Source organism: Xenopus laevis, chromosome 6L (assembly GCF_017654675.1).
Source record: "Xenopus laevis strain J_2021 chromosome 6L, Xenopus_laevis_v10.1, whole genome shotgun sequence".
NCBI lineage: Eukaryota > Metazoa > Chordata > Amphibia > Anura > Pipidae > Xenopus > Xenopus laevis.
Window position 1 is genome coordinate 65,065,124 of NC_054381.1, and position 11,702 is coordinate 65,076,825.

At 36.0% G+C, this 11,702-nt stretch overlaps 1 protein-coding gene across 3 annotated transcripts in view; it reads left to right on the top strand.

Annotated features, from left to right (window-relative positions):
• Nucleotides 1–11,519, top strand: part of LOC108719001 (protein ITPRID1) — a 68,775-nt gene extending 57,256 nt beyond the window's left edge. For all 3 annotated transcript variants that reach the window (XM_018267580.2, XM_041566126.1, XM_041566127.1), the window contains exons 9-14: nucleotides 1,485–1,561; nucleotides 2,566–3,753; nucleotides 4,776–4,903; nucleotides 6,962–7,073; nucleotides 9,136–9,375; nucleotides 10,476–11,519. In XM_018267580.2, coding sequence (XP_018123069.1) covers nucleotides 1,485–1,561; nucleotides 2,566–3,753; nucleotides 4,776–4,903; nucleotides 6,962–7,073; nucleotides 9,136–9,375; nucleotides 10,476–10,511 — 1,781 coding nt within the window. In that variant the 3' untranslated portion in view covers nucleotides 10,512–11,519. The remainder of the gene's footprint in view (nucleotides 1–1,484; nucleotides 1,562–2,565; nucleotides 3,754–4,775; nucleotides 4,904–6,961; nucleotides 7,074–9,135; nucleotides 9,376–10,475) is intronic.
• The last annotated feature ends 183 nt before the right edge of the window (nucleotides 11,520–11,702 follow it).

Consider the following 11,702-nt stretch of genomic DNA (forward strand, 5'->3'; position numbering starts at 1 on the left):
TACAGTAAGTTTTTAAATATCTTCCCTGACACTAGCAATTCCTACTTACCTGTAGACCTCCGACCTCAGATTCTCCAGCATTGGCCACCCACTCCTGCAAGTGGAGTCCCAAGAACCACATGTTTACACCCCAATTAGAGACTAGGGACACCTAATATCCCTGGCCAATAACAGAAATGCCAAGGAAACCTGGAAAGGGAAACAGCTTCTCTTCCCAATTCTGAAACAGACCCAGCCCTTATTAAAACATTGTAAAGTAAAGGTGAGTAAAACCTTTAACCTCCTGCAATGCTGGCCTATAGGTATATAGGTATTAGGCTGGCTAGCAAATATCTTACCTGAAAATCATTTGTGAAGGTATTAGGCAAGATACTTTACATGCAGCAAGAACGTAAAAAAATAATGTAAAAAGGAGGGATTCCTGACCAAAAAAGGGGCAGTCTGTCATGTGTCATGTATAGCCCTCTTATGGCTCGTATGGCATTGTGTCAGGTCGGCCAGTGAATTATCGGCCAGATGGCAACCCTAGTTTGCATCGAGAGCTAATCCTTAGCAGCTTTATGCTATTCTCACTGATTGTGCCGGTTCCGGTTTCACCAGCATATTTTTGGGCACAAAAATCCTCCTACCCGCACGTCAGCTTTAGAACTCTTATCAAATAGCACTACATTAAATAAAAAAAGGGCAATGTTCAAAGAATCAATGAATTATAAGCATACATTTTGGAGCAAAACAGCAAAGGGCACCAATAGCAATTCAAGGTATCCCCAACTGATTTGAATGGCAAGAGGCTAGCATTGTAGATGCACCCACATAAATAATTGTTACTTAACGTTGGAAGCTACATTTCCAATTTGTGATCACCTGACATACCTCCAAAAACATTCTTGTTCAAAATCTGTCCAAACAAATCTATTAGGATACAAATATCTCATAAGGTTTCTGTTATATTTTGTTCAGTTTCTTGGTGCCACCAAGTGGACTTATTATGCAATTGCACCTAGTTAGAAGACTTTTGCAGAATACCAGAGCAATTTTATGCAAGTATCACAGACTCTTTGAAACATTTGTACCCTCCTGGCAAGATAACATCTAGTAACTAAGTTTTTTTGGTTTAAAATTCTGTAAGGTCTTTTGCTTGACCTTTTCTTTACTTAGAACACACTGCTTTAAAAAACAAACAAACCAAAAATATGTATTTTCATGCCAAAACTTGCTGTGTGTGCACTGATGGGCTGATCACATTACTGTTAGTGCAGACACATGGGGACGGAAGTTTAGGTTTTCTTTGTTGGAATACTGTTTATCTATACCAGTGTAGATAATGACTCATGGCACATTAGCCTAAGACTTTTTTTCATTGCATATCAACAAACTGCAGCCCTTACTGCATCTAATAAAGTGATGTTGCATTTTACACAGGTCTACATAAATGAAAAGGAATTCTTGTACAGTATACTGAATAACTATCCATTTGCTTGTAGAAATTACAAGAACAATCAGCTGCCAGTCGGACAGTAGTGGCTTTCAAGAAGAACCATTGGAGGCTTTTCATTTAAAGGTAACTCCCTTTGTGTCAAGGAGGGACATTGCATTTCCCTGTATACAGAACTTTTTGCACCCCAGGTGGCCCTGAACCATAGTTCAAACTTAGTAAACTATTAAGAGTTATGCTGTTCTCAGAGAAATGCTAATCGTCAATGCATATACACATCCATTATAGTTTATGTCTCCTTATTAAGAGACTGGACTGATATTTTGGGAAAAATCACAAGGACTCCTGACATTGCTGTTGTGCTTCTAATTCAAGTATTGGAAAGTCATCAGATTATCCACATGGCTATGCCCACAGTTACATGAATGTCTTTAATTATCTCTGAGTTTCAAAATAGTCTAATGAATATGGAGGTAAAGCAATTTTGGCTGCTTATTCAGCAAGCAGAAAACATGTTGCCCAGTATAGACAGCAAAATTGCAGAAGAAATAAACAGCAGTTTCAGGTTGTTTCACATATATAAAATTGTTTTGTTGAACCGAATCTCAAGAGGTTCACTCATATCTTTCATCATTACATTTGTTATTTGTGGCAATCATTAGATCACATACTGATTACCCAATAGAGGTATGGGACCTGTTATCCAGAATGCTTGGGACCTGGAGTTTTCCTGTTAAGGGATTGTTTCATAACTGGATCACCATACCTCAAGTCTACTAAAAATTATTTAAATACTTAATAGACCCAATATAATTGTTTTGCCACCAATAAGGATTAATTGTATCTTAGTTGGGATCAAGTACAAGCTACTGTTTTATTATAACAAAGAAAAAGGTGAAAAACATGAATTATTTGATTAAAATGGAGTCAATGGGTGATGGCCTTCCCATAATTCGAAACCTTCTAGATAATTGTTTCCAGGATAACAGATCCCCTACCTGTATAAAAATAATATGGACCATAAATAACAAAATACTTATTTTTTTACGACACTTATTTTGTCTAAACTGCATATACTGTCATCTACTATTACATACAGTACATTCTAAATTGTGTTTTTCTCTGCCTAGAACCTCACCAAAAGCTTTAGCCTAAGTTCAGATAGAAATGATAGTCATGCAACTTTAATAGAGGAAGAATACTGCCAAGAAGACTATAATGAATCAAATGACATGAGCCACGGAGCTGTAAATGCTGAAGATAAAAACGATTCAACATTAACAACTGATGACAAAATGCAGATAAACAAAGGGGAACGAACATTATCTAAAAGCAGTAAAAACAGCGATGATGTCTTTGAAAGCTTTGAAACTGCTCCAGATAGTTTTTTCAAGGATGTAAACAATGACAATGATAAAAAAAATGAGATGCAAACTGAAAGGAGCCATGAGGATGAAGAAATCCGAAGAGAACCTCAAGAAGAAGAAGAAGATATCATCTCAATACCTGAATACCCAGTTTATATCACACATTATCTTAGAAAAGATATAGCAACGAACAATAACTCTTCTGTTGATACACATGATGAGCAAATGGACAACCGAGACAAATTGGTAAGTGAGTGTCCAGGTACAAGTAGCACCTTAGATCAGTTTGCTGGCAGGTATAGTGAAACCTCTATGGAATTGCCAGACCTGAAATGGACACCTCCACCAACAGACAACTTCCTAAACCCTCAATCAGCGTTGCTTCCTCATGGATATGATTATTATCCAGATGAATCGAACGATTTCTATGAAGATAAGAAGAATGTGTTCCAGACAGAAATAAACACCAATATTTACAAGTCTGTGACTATTCAAATGTCTTCAGATTTAAAGCGAGACCTACAAAATACTAATGTGAATGGATATTCAAACAAGCAGCCTATGCTTTACACTTTAAAAGGCAGCATCGAAGATTCAGTTTTTCGGAATGATATTTCTGAAAAGAAGGAAGCATGTACTCAAACTGAAATGGGGTGGCAGCGTGAATACTCTGCTAACACTCACCATTTACTTCACAGATGTGGCTTTCCCACAGGGTCAAATTCTTTTGAAAATAGTGCTTTTGACATGCAACTTCCATGCCACCAAGTAACGAGATCATGCAGGCATTGCTGTTTTTGTTGCCATCACCACCACTGCTGTGCTCCAAGATATCCTTCAGTTTATGAAAACCCCACACTATTGAGGTCTAACTTAACTCACACAAGCATGGAGAATGAGCTGACAGATACTTTGAAGATGTTAAGAGAATCACTTACTAATATTTCACTGGTATGTATGTGCACTTTTATTCTGTACTAATTCTTGCATGCTCTTCTGCTAACAGTTCTCCAGTTCACAATCACATTAGAATTATTTTGGCTTTTATGTTATTTATGCTGTTTTGTTATTGTATTATATGTTATTGTGTGCTCTGAAAACTGTCATACAGTAACTTCCTCTTCCTCTGAAAACTGTCATACAGTAGTTCACTGTTCACTGTATAACAAATTCCTCCCTTCTCCACCTGCAGCTCTTATTAGGCTTGGAGACAAGCGCTCATTATACAGAGGACTTCTCAATCGACTGGTACTTTGCTCTTAAGTACCAGAAAGTTACAATGACGCTCACTTTTAGTTTCGGCCTTTGCTAATTTCAGTTTTTGCTTTTTTAGTTTTTATTACCTTTCAATTGTTTTAATCACTAGTCCCTCTGTTTTCTGGGTGGAAGCAGCAAAAGTAAAGAAAAAGCAAAGTATCCATTAAATTGTACATGTGTTATGTTAAAGAAATGAATTAAAAAAATCTGTGGACAACAAAATCCTCCTTGTATAAGGAACAGACACATTGACCCTATGATCTTTTTGTATGCAGTGCAGCTGCTAGGGAGCCTTTGTAGGTACAAGACACAAAAGAGCCCTGCTGCCAATACATTTGGATATTGCCCTGTACTTTTAATCTGACGCAAAGGGCAGGGTGCAGCTGCTGTACTTGTTGCAAGTGCTTTGTGCATGAGCACGAAGGGGTACAATTTTACACCCCTTTAGGTCACTTGTTTCTGGGGCAATAATAAATTGCCCTTATTTTTGTTGGGGGCCAGTAATGCTATTACGATACTAGTGCTTCAGCTCTAGTACTAACTAGAAGGTATGAAAAAGAATCAACATTTGTAAAGACTGTCTTTAATTATAAATCAGCAAGTGCAAGCCACTTATCAAACCCAAGTGAAAAACCTAAATTTGCACCTGACATATTAACATATAAGAACTGTGTGTATATTTTTAAAACATGTAAATATTGTATTGTCCTTTACAGCTTACTGATTGTGATTCAGAATATATGAAAAAAGCATGTCAGAAATTTCGAGAACAGTTAATAGAAATTGAGCAACACTTGACTGAGCAACAAGCAGGATGGCTAAATATGTACTCAAGTGAAGAAAGGTAAATAGAAAAAATAGTACCAGTTATGTTTTAGTACCTATGTTATAGGCTGCGGATAAACACGCGAATCAGTTCACCGTCAACTTTTACATTTTTCCCAGGTCAAATTTGCTTACATGTATGATACATGTGGAGGCTTATTTTAAAGGTTTTTTGAAACCATGACTAAATTCATAAACTCTAAAACCACAAATGTAATTGAACTTGTTAAAAGTGTGAATAAAATAATGCACTGAATGATATGCTAAAAATATAAATAGCTTGAAAACCTCTAAAAATTAGAGATTTTCTGACAATTCCCAGTGAAAAAAAAATCTGAAAACCTCTAAAAGTCCGATTTGATTAAAAGTGGTCCAATAAGATCAGTGCAGCTTCCAAATTTAGAACTTTTTGAGCTAGGAAAACCATTATTGTTAGTAAATAGGAATTAGCTTAGAGTCAGCAATCTTCTGTCCCTGCACCCAGGGGCACTTAGCCAATGAGGCGACTTGAGACTGTCGCCTCAGGCGGCAGCGCCCCACTAGGTACCGGGGTGGCAAAAATGCCGCTCCTGGTACTTTAAGAGAAGAATTTCCGGTTTTAAAACCGGAAATTCGGCTCTTCTAGCGCAGTTAGGCTCTCTGCCCTAGTGCACTGCCCCTCTCTGCTGCCCTGATGGACCCCTCCGGACCCCCTCAGGTGCAAAAAGGTAAGCGCACGGGGGAGGGGGGGGCGGCAGCAACTGCTGCTGCCTCGGGGCGGCGGAGGGGCCAGGATCGCCCCTGTCTGCACTCAGAATCACTAAGTTGGCCCAGGTGCAGGCACACAGAGCAGATTTCATCGCCAAAATGCAATGGTTCCAGGTGTAGGCACAGTAGAGCACTGATTTCAGGATAGGGACTGATTATAAATGTATCTTAATATAAATGTAAGCAAATTTGACCTGTGGGAAAAATTTAAAAGTTGACTGTGAACAATTAATTTTTTATAAATTTGCTCTTCAAGGTCACTTTGTGGCCTCCTGTTGGAATATAACTTGGTACATATTAGGAAAAACCTTGAATATTGCTAACCTAAGTTCCTCTAGTCTTCAAGCCACAATATATGTGTTACCTTATAGCAACCAATAAGATGTTTGCTTTGATACAGGTGACCACAATACACTACCTTTTGATTGGTTGCTATAGGTGATGACTGTAGCTACTGTAACTTTAAATCTAATATTACATTACCCCCTAAAGTTCAATTACAATGAGTTGCTTAACTATTGCCAAATAACAAAACAGAATGGAAAGCATGATCACAGTGCTAGATAGAAAATAATAGCACATAGTAACATTACAAACAAAGCTACAAAAGACTGTTGGCAAAGTTGAGGATATTGACAAAAATAACAAGTTTTATTATATTGGCCTGCAGTCCAACACATTTAAAGTTGGAAGTAAAATGAAATCTTTTTTTTACAGATCCCCCCCCATCCCATAATAGCTAGTTCCAACAATAAAACATAGGGTGTTATAGTTTGCTTCATGGCTCTAGTCAAGATTTTGTTAATTTGATTCATAACCCAGAATAAATTTTTTTTATTTAATGATTTACAGTTGACACCACCCTACTTTTTATGTTCCAGAAACGTCTCTCGTAGATTTGAGAGAGAACCCATTATTTAATTTTATACAAGGTGCATCCAGTTTCTGATCAGTAATGTCTTCAGCAGTACTCATCAGAACTGATTACTAACTGAACTGGCTCAGATGGTTCAGCAAGTTACCTGCAAATAAATTATTATCAGACTGTTTCTATTAAAATGAATGCTGTGACATGGTGTGCAATTATGGTCCATGTAACATCAAAATATCTATATACTTTTCATATTAGAGAGTTAAAAGACATGAACAGAGAACCCTATGGTTGGTAAACCGGAGGAGGTCTTTTTTTTTATCAGTGCACTTAAGTACAAATTAAATATTTTCAGAAATATTTGGTGCCCTACAATGTAATCCTCACTGTAGTTTAATACTAACATTTATTAGGATTATTAAATACTGGAACTTATGGTTTTGATTTCAATATACACAGGGAAGAGATCAGAAGATTGTTTTTGTTACGTAGAAACGTTCTACAAGAGGTGTCAGAGCTGGAACATCATTTGAATGAAAGGGCACAGCATGTTAAGGAAACAATTTCAATGGTATGTAATTATTGGAACAGTAGGAAAGATGTCACCCGCAACTGATGGAGAACATAATAAGAAACTAAAACCAAAGGAATAAGGGATGTTTCATGTTACTTTTTCGCTTGAAATGTATATTATGGCATGTAGTAGAAAAATCTTATTCACTGTCCCTGAGGTGTCACCACAGCAACGACTCATTACTGGAAACTTCCAGAAATGTGCTTAGCTGAACAAAGATAAATTCACTACATTTTGGGGCCCATTTACTTAGCTCGAGTGAAGGAATAGAGTAAAAAAAACTTCGAATTTCGAATGTTTTTTTTGGCTACTTCGACCATCGAATTGGCTACTTCGACCTTCGACTACAACTTCGAATCGAACGATTCAAACTAAAAATCGTTCAAACATTCGACCATTCGATAGTCGAAGTACCATCTCTTTAAAAAAAAACTTCGACCCCCTACTTCGCCACCAAAAACCTACCGAGGTGCAATGTTAGCCTATGGGGAAGGTCCCCTTAGGCTTTCTAACAATTTTTAGGTCGAAGAAAAATCGCACGATCGATGGATTAAAATCCTTCGAATCGAACGATTCGAAGGATTTAATCGTTCGATCAAACTATTTGCGGTAAATCCTTTGACTTCGATATTATTCGATATTAAAGAATTTGCAGCAGTGAAAACTTTTTCCTTTACCAAGAACAACTGTTACCACAGGGTTAAAAAAAAAAAATATCCGCCCCTCACTTTCATAACATTGGCCACCTACAGTACATACATATAGTACATACAGTATAGTCCTTCTCTGGTAGACAAATATGGGGCTAACGCCTCTCAGGATCCTCACTGGGGTCTGAGACTACTATTCATGGCCTATTCATGGCTCAGCACCTAATGCACCTAATCTTGTGATGGTAAACTACCATGGACATATGTGATAAAAGTTCAACATGATAAACGTTCAACTTTTATTTTCTTGATTATGTCTAACAGTGTTGTGTATTAGACATTTTATTTGATCTTTCTCTATTGGCTTTGAATAATCGTTAGGTGTTTTTAAACAATTCGAAACAAGATAAATCAGGTCATGCCAACCAACATCAGACAGACAGACTAATTAATAGTGATAGGTAAGCTATAGTGCAAAATGCAAAGGTACTCTCCAACAGCCATGTTTTTTTACCTGTGACATCCCTGATTCCACAGGCAAAAATCAACAAAGGTTTATGTACTGTATGCAGCCCAGGTAGCGGATAATCCTGCTGCATACTACTTTGGTGGCATATGGGTGTGGTGTCTCTGGCAGGCACAAGCACAAGCAGACCCAAGGAACAAGGGAACCCTCTACCTAACAATGTAGCCCTGTATAGCTAATTCTTTGGGGGGTGGGGTGTTTCGGCAGGCAGTATGTGAATTTATTTCACATATTAAATGATGGCCTATTAATGAAGCCTCTGTTTTTTTCTGTTTGAGTTTTTAAAGGTTTTTAAAGTTTTTAAACTTGAATTTTAAGAGGGAAAAAAACCTTGAGTTTTTAGAGATTAATTATACAATACACCAAAGCTGCTAAAATTCTGAAAATACTCCATCTAAAACCTGTCGATGTCATGTACAAGTCAATGACAGATGGTCGCTTTAACAATTGGAACATGTTTTTGTACCTTCATCTCAATCGTTTTGGGCTGTTTGCTCTGGTTTTTGTTCGATAATCCAATAAATTTGAGTTCTCACAGCAGCAATACGATAGTTGACTTTTTGGAGCTTCAACTTGCAAAAGTTGTACGATTCAAATTAACGTGCAATTTTGTTGCAACTTTTTTTTTGCACCATTTTTTTCAAGAAGAATTAATGGTAAATTTCAGTTTGGGTCGAATTTCTTTTAGACTGAGAAAAAGTCAAGTTCTAGTAGATACCCCGCTTAGAGACACAAATTATGCTTTTTAATATAAATATTTGGATACATTGTTCTTGTCCAGTTATACAAACCCATCAAGCATATTTCAGGGTCCCTTTAAGCTAAAATTAGCCTTGTATATGAGAGCAGACAGAGGAACTGATAATTCTACAACTATTTTCAGCAACTTGAACAGGTCCTGGAAGAGCAGTCAAAGTTATATTCAGACCTTGGTTTAACTAAGAGGAAAAAAGAATGTGATTCTTACAGTCAGAATGAAAATCCTCGGGGCAGCTTGACACAATCAGCATCAACTAACTATGAAAACACTGAAGTGGAAAATGCAAGTTCTCCTGACATAGAAAACAAGAACGAAGAACAAATAAAATCTTCAAAAATGGACTTTAGTGCCATTCTTCATAATGTAAGTAACTCATCTACACGCTGTACAGTACAATAAATAAAATGCACCATTCTACATGGTTACTGTATAACATGTAGAATACTTCTTTGCCTTTTGCTAGGAGAAATTAACAATCTATTGGTTAGCTCTTTCTGTTGCACCACATTTTGTAGTAGCAGTATAAAAGCTGCCATTGTGCAGGCAAAATGTTATCTCTGACATTCTAAAATATGTTTTAAACTTGTGAATTGCAGTTATGCTTAAAAAACTTGTATATGCGATATTTATTAAGCACCAAAAATTCGTAAGGCTTGAAAGCTGCCAAGTTCATATATAAGTTAAAGGGATCTGTCAATGGCAATTTTAATGTATTTTTTCATTGCAAGTTTTTTGAATTCTTAACCCACTGGAAATAGAGTAAATATTTCAGCTATTATAATTTATTTGCACAATTCTTTTCTCTATTGAACTTTTTCTAATTGTATTTTTTAATAATTAAGCAAGCATTAAAAAATCTTTATAATGAGGGGCACATTTACTAAGCTCGAGTGAAGGATTTGAATGAAAAAAACTTCAAATTTCGTATTTTTTTGGGTACTTCGACCTTCGACTCGAACGATTCGAACTAAAAATCGTTCGACTATTCGACCATTCGATAGTCGAAGTACTGTCTCTTTAAAAAAAACTTTGACTACATACTTTGGCAGTTTAAACCTACCAAGGTACAATGTTAGCCTGCCCTATGGGGACCTTCCCTTAACCTTTTTTTGATCGAAGAGAAATCCTTTGATCGATCGCTTAAAATCGTTCGAATGATTTTTACTTCGATCGATCGAAGGATTTGCGCTAAATTCTTCGAATTCAATATTCGAATTGGAAGGATTTAAATTCGAGGGTCGATATTTGACCCTTGATAAATGTGCAACTTAGAGTTTTTTATAAGTAGAAAGAACCACTTTACACAAACTTTGAATTTTGATAAATAATTAGATAGCAGATACTACATAACATTAATGAAACTTTTGGTTCAAACCTTCAAATTAGACAATAGAATAGTCACCTTTACAATATCTTTAAAATAGTTGAGATGATAGTTAATCCGTGTTCTTTTATATTTATAGATCAAGAAGACTTTCAGAAGCTTCAGCAACTCTTAAAAAATGATGAAAGTGTAACGACGAGAACATCTTCTGAACTTAACATTGATTGCAATAACATATTGTCTAAATCATGTTTGATGCTTACAAGAGCACTGTTGTGCAAGGTTGCCTTACTACATGTTATTATGCAGAGAAAGTAGTATCTTGATCATAAACCAGCTGGTTTGCTCACAGGAAACCGATAGCACTGAAATTACTTAAACTATTGCTGAATAACATCCCTAACAAGAAGACAAATCCAATAACATAACATTTCTATATTGTATGTCTTAAGTACTGTAGATTAAGAATCTTTCTGTAAATATACATGTTGTACTATATAACAAGCATTTGTAGCCCTAAATGATATATATTTATGCACTACACATCACACATTTCACCAGTTTTTGGGTGGAGGTAGGACATTTCATTAACAATGGACAGTTTTAGTATTTGAGACTTTTACCTCAAATATATATTGGTCAGTTATATAAATGCTAGAAATCCTTTTTAGGTCATTGTACTTGACATTATTTACACTGCCAGTTTGAAGACACGCTTGTTGGCTTTCTTGTAGAATGGAAAAAATCGAATTATTGTGTGCGTGAGATTCCATTGAATGTAATTAAATACTAGATATTTTTATTTTAAAATGTCAAGTTGACCAAATTATTTTATTATAATACCCATACATCTTCACTCTTCAACTCAATTGAATCAAGAATGTTTGCACACTTTCCATTCAAGTGAATAGAAGGCAGCACAGGCCATTGTGGCTGCATTTGTCTTAGTTGAAATACACTAGTGGCTAATATGACCCTATTATCAGCTTAATGCTGTAAGGATTTATTTGCTGCATTTCAAATAACATATACTGTACTTGCAGTATACTTACAGCTTTCTTGTTTTGTTGTGGTGTGTGCACTCAAATAGTTACTGTGCATGAAGAAAAACTAAAGTTAACAAATTGTAGTTGATTCTATAAATTGCACTTTTCATTATGTAATAAAAAAATTTGCACCATAATACAGTATCTTATTAACAAACACAGACGTCTATAGGGAGTCCATATTTGTTTAACTGATAGATTAAGAAGTTCATGTATATAAATGTTCCTTACCCTTCAGCCTCCTTAAAAGGGAACTAAAGTGTAAAATAGAATAATGCCAGAAATGCTGTATTTTGTATACTAAACATAAACGTGAACTT